Source organism: Eleutherodactylus coqui, chromosome 13, assembly GCF_035609145.1.
Source record: "Eleutherodactylus coqui strain aEleCoq1 chromosome 13, aEleCoq1.hap1, whole genome shotgun sequence".
Classification (NCBI taxonomy): domain Eukaryota; kingdom Metazoa; phylum Chordata; class Amphibia; order Anura; family Eleutherodactylidae; genus Eleutherodactylus; species Eleutherodactylus coqui.
Genome location: NC_089849.1, coordinates 24,835,781 through 24,852,204, shown reverse-complemented (window position 1 = coordinate 24,852,204; position 16,424 = coordinate 24,835,781). Strand labels below are relative to the sequence as shown.

The 16,424-nt window shown below is 45.8% G+C and overlaps 1 protein-coding gene across 1 annotated transcript in view; it reads left to right on the top strand.

Annotated features, from left to right (window-relative positions):
* CDC27 (cell division cycle 27) overlaps positions 1–15,991 on the top strand; it is a 41,399-nt gene extending 25,408 nt beyond the window's left edge. Inside the window, exons 10-19 of the mRNA XM_066587730.1 lie at positions 1,078–1,177; positions 2,625–2,832; positions 3,877–4,049; positions 4,866–5,018; positions 6,384–6,592; positions 7,468–7,585; positions 8,715–8,843; positions 8,936–9,010; positions 11,629–11,809; positions 12,914–15,991. Of these exons, the coding sequence (XP_066443827.1) occupies positions 1,078–1,177; positions 2,625–2,832; positions 3,877–4,049; positions 4,866–5,018; positions 6,384–6,592; positions 7,468–7,585; positions 8,715–8,843; positions 8,936–9,010; positions 11,629–11,809; positions 12,914–12,996 (1,429 nt within the window). The 3' untranslated portion in view covers positions 12,997–15,991. The remainder of the gene's footprint in view (positions 1–1,077; positions 1,178–2,624; positions 2,833–3,876; positions 4,050–4,865; positions 5,019–6,383; positions 6,593–7,467; positions 7,586–8,714; positions 8,844–8,935; positions 9,011–11,628; positions 11,810–12,913) is intronic.
* The last annotated feature ends 433 nt before the right edge of the window (positions 15,992–16,424 follow it).

Sequence of the window (16,424 nt, the reverse complement as noted above, 5' to 3'; positions counted from 1 at the left end):
TGAACTTGCTTTTCAACTCTCTCAGGCAGGTAAGTTCCTCTGAGGCCTCTCTGGATGCTGCCTGGCTCTCAGCTCATTCCTCCATGCTTTCTGTTCCAATTTGCCGCACTTTATGGCCAAAGTGTTAGTCTGCAGACATCCCCTCTAAAAGGTCTCTCGCCAGCCTTTGCCCGAACCCTGCCTCTTTGGCACCCGCCTGGACAAAATTTCATAGGAAATGGGCAGAAAAAGTTCTCATCTTCCCCGAAATAGGTCCACACGTCAGAACAGTGGCAAGAAGTAGTGCGTTTCATCATTGTTCCTTAGTGTTGTGGCCATTTCTTTTCTGGATGACATACTGATCGAGTCTCTGTCCATCAGGGCCAATGCAGAGAGCCTCACAGTAGCTCTGGGCACTCAGACGTTTTGAATTGATCATCAGTCGTCCAATTTGATCGCATCACAACAGATTATCTTCCTCAGACCTTTTCTTTGATACGGTCCAGGCAAAGGTACAACTTCCGAAGGACTAACTTGCACTTCTGCAGAAACACTACCACTTTTCTTGGTCACACACACTCGTCTCCATCCACCAGGCCATGTAGCGGCTAGGTCTCATGCTAGCCGTGTTTGACACCGTCCCATACACGCACTTCCACACTTGCTCACTTCCACGACCTATCCTGTCCAGTTGGAACAGATCCCGTGAGTCCTTGAGTCGGCCTTGATCCGCCCTCAATCGGTCCGTCCGTCCTTCCTTCGGCAGCTTGACAATGCAGGGATCAGCTCTGAATCTTCCCTCCACATCAATGTACTGCAGCTAGAAGCCATCCATCTGTCTCTAACCCATTGGTCTCAGGTTCTGGACGTCCATCTGATCCCTGTTTAAACAGGCAGCACGACTGGCATCGCATACGTAAATCACCAGGGCGGCACAAAAAGTGCACCGGTGAAGAGGGAGGCTGCTTTTTTAGATTGTATGTATGTGTATGTAAATGTTATATATATTGAACTTAAAATTGGTGTCAAATGTTTTAACATTAACCCTAAAACTTGCTGTACATATGATCATTGTGTGAATTTTATTAATTTGTTTAGCACTACACCTCAGGTACTGAGCCCAACTATAGCCGCTCCTCCTAACGCATTACCGCGCAGAAGTTCCCGCCTTTTCACCAGCGACAGCTCCACTACCAAGGTAGGGCATTTGCCACAGTGCTTCTTAGATGGGCACTAACTTTTCAGACCACTTCTGCTCATCTACTAGCTTGTGTTTTTGCCTTCTCCTTTCTTTAATATACTCCCAACTGATTAAACGCGGAGGCTGCAGGCTTACAGATATGCAGACACTGAGAATGATGTTCAAAGTCTCTGCCTCTCCTGCTGTTAGAGCCCATTTACGCGGGACAATTATCGTTCAGAATTGTTCAAATCCCTGGGTGTTTGAAAGATAGTCGTCCCATGTAAATGGGGCTTTGTGTGTACATTACACAGGGGAATGTAAACGGCAGAAAATGGGGAAGATCACCCGAAAATCAGAACTTGTAGACATGAAACTGGAGGAAAATAGTAGCAAATGAGGGTAGAAGAACCTGGAGTATTTTAGCGAACTCTGGTATGCTTTAACTATATATTGCCAATGTGCATGTAGATATTGAACCCTTGTTTTAAATAGTTGCTTGGCAGGGGTCTGCCTTTCTGGATTCTCACTGATTGCCTGGCCTGCAATCAGTTGGGACAGCACTGGAAGTGGATAACGCTGTCCATAGTGCAGTGACATGGTTTGGTACTGCAGGCACACCTCACATTGAATTCAATGGGAGCTGTGCTTCTAATACCAAACCAGGCTGCTGCAATGTTGACAGTGCTATCTGCATCCAGCGCTGGTTGCTCTGACAGCAGCCCGGGAAATTGGCTGATCAGCAGGGATCTCGCGTGGAGGCCTCCTGCTAATCAATTATTGATGACCTATCCTCTGAATAAGTCCTCAATGGTAAAAGTCCTGAAGAACCCCCTTATGTCAGAAATGCTGAGCTCTTCCTGAACTCCTGTTTGAAGCTAGAAATCAAGCCATACATGCCAGCTGCTGATTGAGTGGGACCACGTGGCCGCATGCATGGCTGCTTATATGCTAAAGAGATGTGTACGCTACCATGCTCAATTTCCGTCCTAAAGGCCATTTGGGCCATATTACCACGGTTGATTAGAAGTCGAGCACGTGATTCTCCGGCACGATTTTGCATCTCGCAGAACACGTACGCTGCGTCCCTGTTCTGTGCGATGTGTGGGACACCGTACATCTGCATGCTCTATTCTTATGCGACACTCGCACAGAACTAGGACATGCTGTAATTTTTCCGTCTCGCAGACCCATTACAAATAGTTAGTCTACTTTCATGCAGATTTTTTTGTATCTCGTAATAAACAAAACTCTGGTGAGTATATCAGCCTTGTAAATACGGCCTTAGCCAGTACAAGAGCGCCTGCTGGCTTGGGGGCAATTCTATCTGTACGATACTGTAAGTGAAGTGGTCTGTACTGGTGACTGATGTCCTCTTAAGGGTTAAGCCACCTTTTGAGGGAACGCAATCTAAAATGATAAAAATAAACTTTTTTTTTTTTTTCTCCCCCCTTCTCATTTACAGGAGAACAGTAAAAAACTGAAAATGAAATTTCCACCCAAAATACCAAACCGTAAAACCAAAAGCAAAACGAATAAAGGTGGCGTCACACAAGCCAACATGAACGAGTGTTTGGAAATTAGCAAGCTTGATTCCTCGATCATCTCTGAGGGCAAAATCTCCAATGTGGGTCCTCAAATCCAAGCACTGACTATACAAAAGGCAGCAGCAGGTGAGGAACGATCTTGTACGATTTGCTTTGTTACAAGGTAGTTGTGCGATGGTGTGAAGAAATCCATGATGTTCCATTCCTGACCCCGAGCAGGAAAGTGTATTTGGAGGAAAACCTGGTGTCCTTGTGCTGTCCGATGTGATTTGCACCTGAGTAGCTCAGGCACAACTTGCACTTGCGGCTAGTGTGTACCTAGCCTTAGGGCTATTTCACATGAGCGTATATCTGCTGCGCTTTTGCAGCCGGCTGACGTGTGGTACCCATCTGATGCATTGGTTTGATGGGCTTATCCCCGCGGCGTAAAAGTGCCCGGCCAAATAGCATGTACGGTGCAAATTATGGACATGCATTTTTATGCCGGCCAGATAAGATGGTTCAGGAGCTATCTTCTGGCTGGCAAATGGTGGTATCTCCCATAGACTCCTATGGGAGCTGCTGAAGAAGGGAGGTGGGAGGGAGTTTAGCAGTGCAACTGCTAAACTCACACCCCCTTCCCTCCTCCCCTCCACCCTTTGTCGGCTGTTTGCAATGGGAGGGGACGGGAGCTAGTTGCTAAGCTCCCACCCCCTCCTATTGTTGGCAGCTGACAAGGGGGCAGGAGCTTGGCACAATAGCTCTATCCCCGTCTTGAATCCGCCCATTGCCAAGAGTCGGTGAGGGGGCGGAAAGGGGGAGGCAGTTTAGCAGACCTTTACTATCTCCCCCTGCCCCACAGTATCCAGAGCTTGGCATAGACTAGCCGCACCCAGGCTGTCTGAACGGGTGTACAAACGGGAGTTTTGTGTAATCATTCACGCGATTTTCGATCGCGCTGTGGCCATAACACGGCCGACCGAAAATCATCTACGCTTGTGTGAAAGAGCTCTTGGGCTGAAGGGGAAAAAAATTGATACAATTTGGAACCCTTCGTGTGGGGTAGACGGACCTGAAATGTATATTTCTAGGATGTGAACTTGCACGCCACTTTATTTGAAAAGACCTGCAAATGCTAAATTAAAGTTTGTTTGTTTTTTTTCCCCTAAATCTTGCTCTTTTTTTCCCTAGAAGGTTTAATGAGCCTCTTGAGGGACATGGGGAAAGGCTACGTAGCCTTGTGCTCCTATAACTGCAAAGAAGCTATCAACATCCTGAGCCACCTCCCTTCCCATCATTACAACACAGGTTGGGTACTGTGTCAGATTGGCAGAGCCTATTTTGAGTTGGCAGAATATTTGCAGGTAAGGGATGTAGAACGCTGCTATATGGAACTACTTGAGCTGATATGCAAACCTGGTGAGAAATTTAAGACTGCCTTTTAAAAAAAAAAAAAAAATTGGGTTTACAACAGGTTAAAGATTGCACTTTTGCAACTGTTGAATTTTTTTTAAACACCTTAAATTGGTGTGAAAGGCTTTATGAATGTCCACCGTAAAGCCTCATGTCTATTTTAATCTCCTGCTTTCCCGTGGATCCGCGACATGTCAGCTGCGGGTGTGCCTTGCATCGGACGGCTCCTACTGATTTTTTTTATTCCCCCCCCCCCCCCCCCCCCCCTTCTCGTGCGTGCGATCCACATATCAGGAAAAATGCCATCTGCGGGTATTTACCTGCAGATGCCCGATGAGTGTCTACGGGCTGATTAAACAGTGGATCGCACATGCAGGGGGCATGTGCGGATTCTGCAATTCAATTATGCTTATGGACATGAGGCCTAATGCTGTTTTGGACAGAGGACTGTCCTCTGGAGGATAACTAGCACTCTTGCCTGCCACATTGTGGATTTGACAGATTTTCCCGGTCAAATGCAGCGGCCGTCCGCCTTCAATGCATGTGGATGGGTTTTATTCTGGGAAGCAAGTGTGCACCAAGAATTACCTTTTTTCTTTTAATTCACGCAAAACCCTTTTCTACACATTTGAGTGGAATTAGTGAATTTGGTGATTGCCATGTAATTGCAGTATCTTTCCTAGATGGAGCGTTAGGATCTTATTCGAACGTTTTGTTTTTAGACGACTTTTATCCTATGTACATGAATTCTGGTACTTGTTTGGCAGGCGGAGCGCGTGTTCTCTGAGGTGCGCAGGATTGAAAACTACCGTGTTGAGGGCATGGAAATCTACTCCACCACCTTGTGGCACTTACAGAAGGATGTGGCGCTGTCGGTACTTTCCAAGGACCTTACGGATATGGACAAAAATTCACCAGAGGTAACTGTCCTTCTACACGGAGAAATGATCTTCCGGGCTAAGGGCCACTGACCGGCAATGAGCATGTCAGTCAGCGCTCACTATTACTTCTGTACACATGGGCAGTTTATTTACTGCATGGGGACGATCAATCGTTAACCTGATCATTTGTCCCCATACAGCAGTCATTAATCGGATGCACATCTTCTGTTTACACGGGGCGATCTGCAGCTGAGCAGCTCACTTTTTTTTTTTTTTTGTCTAAGATTTAGTAAACCCTGCACTGAGCAGGGGGTCGGACCCGATGACCCTGGAGGTCTCTTCCAACTCCACCATTCTATGATTGTACATGTTTATGCTCGCACAAATGAGCCATTCAGCTAATGAACATGCATTAGCTTATTCGTCAGCTGATCGTTGGTCCCTTTTTTTTTTTCTTGTGTGTCCTGATTTTTTTTGGGGGGGGGGGGGGGGGTAAACGAGCGTTTAGAGGACCGCTTAGGACCCATATTGGCTCATGTAAAAAGGAAGATGAGGTTTGTCAATTTTTGAGTGAGTTCAGTCCAATCTGGAAGCAATGGAGAACCATTTGTAGTCCTGCAGGCGGGTGACTTTCCAGCTGCAGTTGATGGGTATTTTGACAAAATACATTTATGGCATATACCAGAGAGGTCTACTAGGTGTAGGTCTTACTCCTGCAACTAACAGCTCTTTGGCGGAAGTGTCCCAGGAGCCGCATTTTGGAGGTAAAGGGAAACTGTCAGCTTGTCTGTCTCTGACAGCAGCATAAAGTAGTGACTGGTGCTGGTTTAGGGGTCGGTTACTTGTGTGTGAATATACTGTGATTTTGTAGAACTTTAGTCGTTGCAGCATGTTTGCTGTGTGTTTGAGATCCAGGCTCCTGCCGTACACCTGCTGCAGATCGACACCTTTCTTTCTGTTGTGCATAGGGAGAAAGCTGTCAATCAGTCCCAAGTGAGTGTAAGGAGCCCGCAGCTCATGAACACATCGGCCTCCTAGTTCACAGCGCTCACACTGCTATGATTAAACTTAGTTTTCCAGCTATATTTAAAAAAAACATCAGAGTGGCCATACTTACAGATACATTCATACAAGAGGGCAGGCATATAAACTACAAAACAGCTGTAGCCTATTCACACATACGTAACATACTGTTGATCGGGGGGGCTCTCACTACTTTTATGCTGCCCTCACAAAGGACGGCATAAACTGGCTGAACGGAGATGGTCACCCACGTAAGTGTGTGGCACCTCCTACTGGCAGATAATTATGACAGATCCGACAGATATCAGAATATACCCTCTTGAGAACGCACGCAGTCATTCATTTAAATACCGAGTGTCTAGGTATCTTTTGCCATTTCAGGCCTGGTGCGCTGCTGGAAACTGTTTCAGTCTGCAAAGGGAGCACGATATTGCCATCAAGTTCTTCCAGCGGGCTATTCAAGTGGATCCTGGCTATGCATATGCCTTCACTTTATTGGGCCATGAATTTGTACTAACGGAAGAGTTGGACAAAGCTCTTGCTTGCTTCAGAAATGCCATTCGTGTCAACCCCAGACACTACAATGCATGGTGAGATACATGGTATTCCATTACTACACTGTCATGTTAAAGGGGTATTCCAGCCATTTTTTTTTTTTTTTTAGTAGGTGATGGCCTATTTCAGAGAGGTCATCAGTAATTGATGAATGGGTATCCACCGCTCAGGATCCCCGTCCGGCAGTGCAGCGGGCCAGACATTGTCGTCAGCAGACTTCTGCTGTACTTCCTGCTCCTGTAATGGATCAGAATGGACGTCCAGTCCTGTTCGTAACGAGGAGCAGGAAGTGCAATAGAAGCGTGGCACTCCCACCCCTATTTACGGATGATGTCTGGCCCGCTGCACTGACAGTGGGCTGGACAATCTGCTGATCAACCGTTGGGCGGGAATCCCCTCTGATCACCTATTCAGAGGTGAAAAATGTCTGGAATACCCTTTTTAAAGGGATTTTCACAGTTTAGAAAAACCTGGTTACTTTCTTTCAAAACAGCATGAGTTATTTGGTGTTGCAGCTCCTCTCCATTGATACAATGCCACACACAACCTGTGGTCAGATGAGGCGCTGTACTGCTAACCCTTTCTAAATCAATGTTCAGCAGTACTCTCCTGCCAGATCTGACATGGGGTGTGGAAAGAGGAAACCGCATGCTAGATAGTCGCCGGGGAAACCTTCTGACACCCAGCGAGTGTGCTCCGGTCCTAGTCTGACTAATGTGATTCATGCATGATACTCGCTGGGCATCAGACAGTTACTGAGGCGACTGTCTGGCTGGTATGCGGTTACATCTGTTCACATCTAATGTCACACAGCCCCTTTTAATGGTTTTGTTCTATCTTTCTATAGACGACCACAGTTTTACAAACCCTTCCCCACTAAAATGTGTCTTTTCTTCACTGCCTGCCCCAGGTATGGTCTTGGAATGATTTACTACAAGCAAGAGAAATTCAGTTTAGCAGAGATGCATTTTCAGAAAGCACTAGATATCAACCCACAGAGTTCAGTATTGCTGTGCCATATAGGCGTGGTAAGTAACAGCAACTCATCTGTTCATTCTCCCTACACACTGAGCGAACACTGCATTAGGTACAGTTGGCACGTGACGTCTTGTAATCAGTTATGTGGTACCACAGGATGGCCGTGACATGATCTGCTCCCAGGTAACATGCTGTCCTCTCCTTTTGGCAGTCATGGGTAAACGTGGTGACTTGAGTGCTTTGACCCTTGGCAGATTGTGGGTGCTCGGAGGCGGTGCCAGATTGTGATTGGTCCTAGAGGCAAGTTTTGGGTGGCTACAGGGGACCAACTGACCCAGCATTATAACAGCGAGGAAGTTGGAGAAATTTCCACAATGACCATGCAGCGTACCTTGTGGCAATTGGGGTTCAATAGCCAAATACTGCCAAGGTTGCCTATGATGACCCTGTGTCATCACCAATGGCCCAGGATAAATGTCAATGGACTTTGTCTCTGCCATGTGGACAAGTTCCGTTTCCTGTTGAAGCCTATGGATTGTCTGGTCCATATCTTGCATGAATGACATGAAGTTACGGCTCATGGGTGCACCATTAGAGTCAGACAGTCTAGTGGGGGGGGTATCACGGTTTGTGGGAGTGTTTCCCTGGCATAGTCTAGGATTGTTGCTCATCATGCCACAATCCTCGAATGGTGAATGCTACAGGAAATTGTTAGCTGACCATCTGCGCCCATATCCTCAGGAAGTCTTCCCCGACCACAGTGCCATCCTTCAGCAGGACAACGCTCTGTGTCATCGAGCTCGGATCACTAGGGAATGGTTGGGGGAACACAACCGTAAATTCTCCACACTGCCTTGGCCCCAAACTCACCAGATTGTAATCCCATTGAACATGTTTGTGACCTGCTGGGAAGGGCCGCTCCCGCCTATCAACAAAATGCACATCAACAGATAAAGCTGCTGCAGCGGGCGTGGGGGGCAGTTGAGTATGGATTATGTGCACCCCCTCGTGCAATCTTTTCCCTGACACCTGAAAGCCGCGATCGCCCCAAAAAGGTGGACCAACCCATTATTGAGTAGATATTCTTAATGCAGTGATCGCTGAGTGTAATTCAATGTGAGAAAGTAAACTTCGTCTTTGTATTTCCAGATAACTTCACAACTCCTATTTTGATTATAGGTGCAGCACGCACTCAAGAAATCCGATAAAGCTTTGGAAACCCTCAACAAAGCGATTTCCATAGATCCCAAAAACCCACTATGCAAATTCCACCGAGCCTCCATATTGTTTGCCAATGAGAAATATAAGGTATAAAGAGAAGGTACTTCTGATGTGTATGCAGTACGACGGAAAATCTTCAGTTTTATCCATTTTATATTTTTTATGTTTTTATAATTTAGTCTGCACTGCAAGAACTGGAGGAGTTAAAACAGATTGTCCCCAAGGAGTCCTTAGTTTACTTTTTAATAGGAAAGGTAAGAGCGTAAAGCGCAGCTTAATAATGACCGCAGCCACTTGTGCCGCAGTCAGTCCTATAAGCATGCTGCCTTCCTGAGAAGTTGTCTGAATGGTTTTTGGATTTGACTACTGACTGGTGGAGCTCTGAATGTAATTGCCTATCCTGCTGCGTCCTTCTTCCAGCTCTTATGTCATCACTGGCCTAGTTTTCTGTACGTGTAGTCAAATGGCTTGTTACATTGTAACGGCAGGGTTTCTTTCACAAATTCATGAATTTTGGCAAAAGATGTGATGTGCAGTATTTAAGAAGAGACATCGATGAAATCCTGAAGAGGGGAGCTAAGTGACAAACGGAGCGCCATGTAATTTTTTATTTTTTTTTCTTTATGCCATACCCATTTATATTGGGCATGCACACAGCCTACAGCATTTCAAATACAATAGTACACATGACCCCCTTCAGCATACATCAAAATGAAGAAAGATGACAAACCGGACCCCAACATTAATGCAGACCACCAGATAAAGGCCATTTCAGGCCACTTTCTGCATAAAGGCCTCAGACCAGAGCCCAGCTTCCAGGAGTGGAGAGAAATGCAAGAACAGCAGAAGAGTACATTTAAGGCTGGTGCTACATGGAGACTTTTTGTAGCATGACGTTCTAATTTTAAAGTATAACTAAACTTAATTTATTTTTTTTTTTATATGATGGTGACATGTGAAAAGTTTTTTGATCAGTGGGGGTCTAAGTGCTGAGATCCTCACTGATTGCTATAATGAATGGACAGAAGTGCTCATGTGAGCTCTGTGAGCTCTGTGCCCATTCGGCTGTCGTGAGCGGCTCCGTAGACTTTCTCTGGAGCCTGTACAGCGCTCCTAGCAGTGATGGAAGCAGCCAAACTGGCCCAGTGCTGAGATGAGCACTCCTGCCCATTCATTTCAGTGATCAGTAGGGGTCTCAGCACACTGACCTCCAACAATCAAAACTTCTGACTTGTGATAATGACATATCAGATAATGACATATCAGAAGTTTTTAAAAAGTTTAGTCTCCCTTTAACTGGGGCAATTCACACATGGTTAATTTTGTTGCAGATCCACAGCAGATTTCATCCTTTCAAATGAAAGAAAAAAGTCTCCTAATCGACATTAAATCCACACCAATGATACGGAGTTGGACCCAGATTTTGGTGTGACCAAATCTGTTGTGTGAACGCACCCTTGGTTGCAGGTCTTCAAGATCCTAGAGTACCTTGGACTTTATGGGATCGCAGGGTGACAGAATCCCTCTGTGTATTTCCCTCTGCACTACAGTACTGAGGAGGGATACTAGAGTGTCCCAAACTTCCCTGCTGCTTCCCTATCTCCCGACGGCAAGGTGGCACAGAAAAGCCCTAACTCTTTTTTGTGATTATTTATTTATTTTGCCAGCAAAGATCCTCTCGCTCAATCTCTCTGCTTCCTTACCCACCAAAGGGAAGCGAGAAATTGGCGGAGAATCAGGCTGGATATAGGCACCATTGCATGTGGCACCTACCTCTGGAAAGCCAAGTATGATGGCCTTTAGTTTTCCTTACCCCAGCCCTTGGCCTTCTGCCATCTTGTTCCCCTTGAGATCGGAGGTGGTCATTCCCTGCCCTGTGCCACTTGGGAAATTCTGTCCACTTTTTGACCAGTCCGGTCGCTGCGACCACCGATGGCATGATACTGCTCTACTTTCCCCTTTTTTTTTTCTTTAACAAATTCCTTTGTCCTCTTATAATCCACCGGAGTAGCGGAGCAGCACATGCATGAAAAGAGAATACCCCCCCCCCCCAAATGTTAGATGATGGGGATGAGACACTATTGGAGGATAGAGACATGCGCTTGGCATAAGAGGACAAACTGGTAGCCGGGGTACTCACTTGGGAAGCATCTTGATAAGGGCCATTTAGTGGCCGAAACGCGTTGCATCCTATCTCCTTCCCCGCCGGGGAGGATCATTTATGTCTACCTGTGTAATCGTATTACTGTGGATTAAAGAATATTTTACTCTCTCCGGGTTCACCGTGCAATTCCACGAAGGGAGATCTTCTAGTGACCTACAGGCCATCTGAGACCCTAAGGGTGGAGGTCTTTCCTCTTTGTATCCACATTGGGGAACCTCCCCCCTTCCCAAGTGAGGACCTCAGATACTAATGTCATAGTGAAGAAACAGGATTTTTTTGGGGGGGGACTCCCCGTAAAATCCTTTTCTCGTATGTTCATTGATGGACGCAGCGAAGACCGTTGCTTAGCGTCTGCCTCCTAGTGACAGAGCTACAGCCAAGGAAGAGTTGACTCCTACCCACTATAATCCTCCTGTAGCCGCTCTGCTAAATCATTTGGGGCTTTTACTCTTACTGCCTGTGTGCAAAGGTTAAATCAATATCGAACTCTAATAGAACATGCAACTAAAACAAAGTAGTAATGGGGGAATCTCAGAATGGAGAATTGTCCGGTTTTCCAAAAACGGGTGGGTGCTGCGCCGCTCCACGAACATCCGAGAAATGGGATTTTGCAGCGAGTAACAAAGAAAATCCTTTTTCTGTGGTCATAAATTGGCTGTTAAAAAGCCGTTCACACAACTTTTCCATCTTTCCCGTCGCCCTCCACAGGTGTATAAGAAGCTTGGTCAGACACACTTAGCCCTCATGAACTTTTCATGGGCCATGGACTTGGATCCCAAAGGAGCCAACAATCAGATCAAAGAGGCCATAGATAAGCGATATCTGCCAGATGATGAAGAGGCTGTAACACAAGAGGAACAAATCACTGAGTGCTACCCGTATGAAACAGGTGAGGCTTCCGCTCTTGTGTATATTCACATATACCCATTTTAACAATTTTTTTTTTTTGCTGCTGTTTACATAAGACTGCAGCAGAAAAGTGCTTTGAAAAAGTTGCAGTTAAGTAAAAAAACGCCAGCATGTGGATACACCAAGTAGGAATAATCTGGGATTGGGACTACACACATACACTGAATGGCCACTTAACTTGAAACACCAACTCTTTTACAATTGGAGCTTCTTCTATGGAAATTCTCCCTATGACCCCGGAGTGCGGCATAAAATCACATGACGAGTTTTCCATGGATCAGTTCAGTGTGAATCCACATTAGATGGGAAAATCCAGCGATCTGAGCGACTTCCAACAAGGATGGGTCATCGGTGCTGGACTAGTCGGGTCAGGATGTCACTGCCAACCGCGTGGGGTTTTTTCATGCAGCGGTGTGGAGAGCATTGATGAAGAGCATCTAGAGGGTGTGGATGGAGTAGCGGCTCATATGTCCGGCTGCTGCTTCAAACTCCTCCACTTATGACTGATTGTGGACGCCAGCTCTCGTGAGCAGTGAGGTTCATGGTGTAGCCCGATAGTTATGGTAAGATCATCCAATTAGCAACCTGACTGTTATGAATGGTAGGTATGATGTAGTAAGGTGATCCTCCAGGCCTGGAGAAACGAAGATGACCATATCTGCTTTTCTGACTACCTGATGGTTCTCCGGTGCTGGCCAGTAAGAGTAGCATAGACTACCAGTACATACTGATGAACCGTGTGCATCCAGGTAGTCGGAGAAGCAGTGCGGCCATCTCTATGGGTCGGTCTGAAGCTTTTGCATGGGTTGAGATGGGGAAAGCCCTGGCTTCACATGTTTTATATGCATTTTTAATCCTTGAAATCATTATCTGCGACCTGCAGATGGAGCTCTGACTTTAGCACAAAGCGTCCAGATGGATTTCCGACGCTCGCCACGTCTTTATCTTTATTGCCAGGTTATTTAAAGAGAAACATTGAAGGCTTTAATATTTCACTGCCGTCTTATTATCCCAATCAGAAGCCGTCAGCTTGCGCTGGCATCATTCTCATGATAATTAACGGATGTCATTTTTTTTTTTCAAGTGGGAACCGACGAATCACAAGAGAGCAGCATGACTGATGCAGATGACACACAATTGCACGCAGCTGAGAGTGATGAGTTTTAAACTGGGCCCTCACTCCCCTCCCCTACTGGACATGTGGCGCTGTGGTGTCTGACTGTTACTTTTACTCCGCACCACCCCAGCCTCACCCTTGCCTTCTCAGACGCCTTTCATGGGGCCGCCATTTTGTATCATCATCATCATTTGCCTCTGTCATCATTTTATCAGCCATTCCTCCTGCCCCCCCACCTGCTGATTTTTAAAGTCTTGCAGATAATTAAAGACTGTGCAATATGTGGGTGGCACTCCGATGGCTTCCTGCTTTATTTTTATATTTTTTTTTTCTTCGTCTTTTCCTCCCCTTTTGGGGGTGTACAATGCAGAGATTGAACCCCAATAATTGCCTGTTCAGACCCAAGAAGATATGATTAACGACAAGAGAGCGCAAGACTCGCTTCTTAAGGCAAGCCTTCAGGTTCTCCTCCTCTCTCCTGAGAACAGATACGAGAAGCCTTTCTGCTTGGATAACATTTATTCAACATATTGCTCTACAAACGAGGCGGTGGCATCAAGCGATGCCCTTTCCTGACACCTACAGAGAACCTGCAAACCATTCCCGTTCGGACCCCGTGCTCTGCCCACTGTTGGTACTTTTTAACCCCCCCACCCTTACTCGTTTTTAAACTGATGGCATGATGCCACCTGCAGGGTTCCCGCTGAATGAATAACTATATTATACTGCCTGTTTCCAATTTCTATTATGTTTTCTGTACTTGGGATTTGCACCGAGATGCCCTGAATACTCGATGCAGAATTCTTATTGTTGGGCCTCATTCACACCGGCGTATTTGCGCACTGTATTAATCACACTTTTTTTTTTTTTTAACTCGTGTAATATGGAGAGCTCAAACCCCGTTGACTTGCATTGGGGTATTCAGACATGCATTTTTCACATGTGGAAAAAAAAATTGCAGCACATCTTGTTTTGGTCCGTATTACAGACCGAAACGGCCCATTAACATCAATGGGATTGGGTAGTTGCGTGACGGATATGCATGATACATGCGTATTCACCTTGTATTTACCCATAACATGAAAGAGGCCTTCTTGCATTTAGTTTTTCGTGCGAGTGAAAAACACAATATGTAGGGAATATCCCCAGTTTCAGTCCGTGGAAACGATATTTCACGAAACAGAACTGAATACGCCTGTGAATGAGGCCTTACTCTGCTTTTTTCGGAAAATCACGGTTGTACGTCTGCTTGTGTGTCAGAAGAGGAGGGCGGTCTTCATTGCATGAGACAACTGAAGCAACCAACAGTCGTCCAACGATTATCACTCTTGTGCTTTCATGCAGGAGCGATGATGATCGCTCACTGAATGAAGGAAGCGCTCTGGAGATCTCTGCCCGGCCGCCCGCCTCCATTCAGAGTAAACGGGCAGTCGTTCAGAGATAAACGAGTTGACAGTCGCTTGGTTTTTAGGTGCGCTAAAAACCAAGCAACTTCGACAAGTCAGCCCTTCTCGCTCGCATGCCCTGTCGGTCCATGTAAAAATACCCTTAGGTAACGAGGGATGTCTCTTATTTGCCAACCCTTGTGCCTAGTGGACCCAGATGGCTTTACTGTTACTCTGGTTGGGACTTCCTTTCGTCAGGGGCTAGTATAATAATGTATTTCACATTGCGCACTTGTTCTAAAGCCCACGGAAGGCTGGTTTCACAGGCTTGCAATTTGCTGAAAAAGGCAGTGTTTTTTTGTTTCCCCCCCCCCCCCCCCCTGAAAACCACAAATGTCGCATATAGTCTATAGTGAAATCTAAAACGCACTACCTACAAAGCGATTTGGGTTTGTGGCAGTTTTTAGGTGGCATGTTGGTTTTTTTGTTTGTTTTGTTTTTTTCCGAAGGAAAGTAAGTGCAAGTTTATTTGTTTTTGTATTTTTCTTTTTTTCCATAATTCTTCCCTGTAGACTTCTGTAGAGGACTTTAAAAAATTTCCCCAAAAAGTTTTACTTGTTGCAAAAAAGTCACCCAAAACGGTATAGAAAGTTTTTTTAGAATTTTTTTTACAAGCCTTTAAAAGCAATTAAAGTGACCCTCCAGTTTTGGGACAAAATTTGTCTTGAGACGGGAGGGAGAAGTTATATTACCTGCTGTTGGTAGCATTGATGCCCCCTTTGCTCCAGGTTGTGTTTTTTCAGCTGTCCAAGATGGCCAACACCATCTTCAATTAGGTTTCAGACTACCAATGTGCTATACCTGCTCTCTGATGGGCCAGCACTGCTCACATGATCAGTGATGACCAATCAAAGAGCAGATAAAGTGTGCAATAGGTAGTTAGAAAATGACAGTGACCATATGGCATGGGTGAAAAGAAGATCCCGAAGCGGAGGATCAGAGAGACTTCAGCATAAAACTACTGCAGGTAAAATGTCTTTCTCCCTTTGGTCGTGTCCCGAAACCGGAGGGTCGCTTTTAAGTAGTGTGTAAAGGAGCCCAAAAATATACTTGCATTAGTCTTAGTCTTGCCATCCCCCTACTAAATAACACTCTTCAAAACTTTTTCTTGCTCTACGTAAGTCTTCTTTTGCCCCCAGTCTTGTGGCAGTGACACAAGCCACCGTATGGTTCAGGTTTTCTGTAGAAGAGTCGCCACCGTCCCTTCTCTCTGCTCAGGTTTCGTGACTGTCCCAATGCTCCAGCCTTCATCTTGCATTGGGTGAATTGATTTGGAATCAGGAGGCTAAAACAAATTTCTCTCAGCGTCATTGCTGACATGATGTCTAACGGATCCCACGCCCGTCGCTGCTAGCTGGGCCAGCTGCCCCATGACGGACAGTTGTTCAACGCTGGTCTATCTGGTGGGGCGGGATCCCTTTTTATTGTGTGGATGTGATTTGTCTTTTTATTTTCTGACAACCCCTCCCCCCTCCCATTTATTTTTTTTACTTTGGGAAGTGTACAGTGTTCCACTATTTGGGCAGGAGGTTCCTGTTTAATATATTTTGCGAATCATTAAAGGATGTGAAAAAAATAAAAACTTCTTTTAAAAATGTCAGCAGGAATTAATGGCTTGACACCACTGGAGCGCCACACGCAGGCTGAGATACCATAATACATAATATGATTTTGTGCTGAGAAAAAAAAAATCCCTCTAAAGTGCTGGCACCTTGGGGGTCTGTTCTATTTTGCTGGCCACTGCCTCCCGTAATGTGACATTTGTCTCTGGTAACAGAGTTAAGACTAATTGTGAAGAGGGTGCTGTCTAATGCTGCTGCAGAGGGGAGAGAAAGGGCCACTTATTGATGCTGCTGCAGCTAATGATAAGTGTTTACTATCTGACAGCTACTGAAATAACATATACACTGCTCAGTACTGCTGTACAATGCCTTCTGTGTTACTGTTACTTAGGAGGGTAATAGACACTGAAAGTGGGGGGTGACTTCTGCTGTCTGGCTGTTTTGCTGCTAGATGGAGACAGACTTGCATAG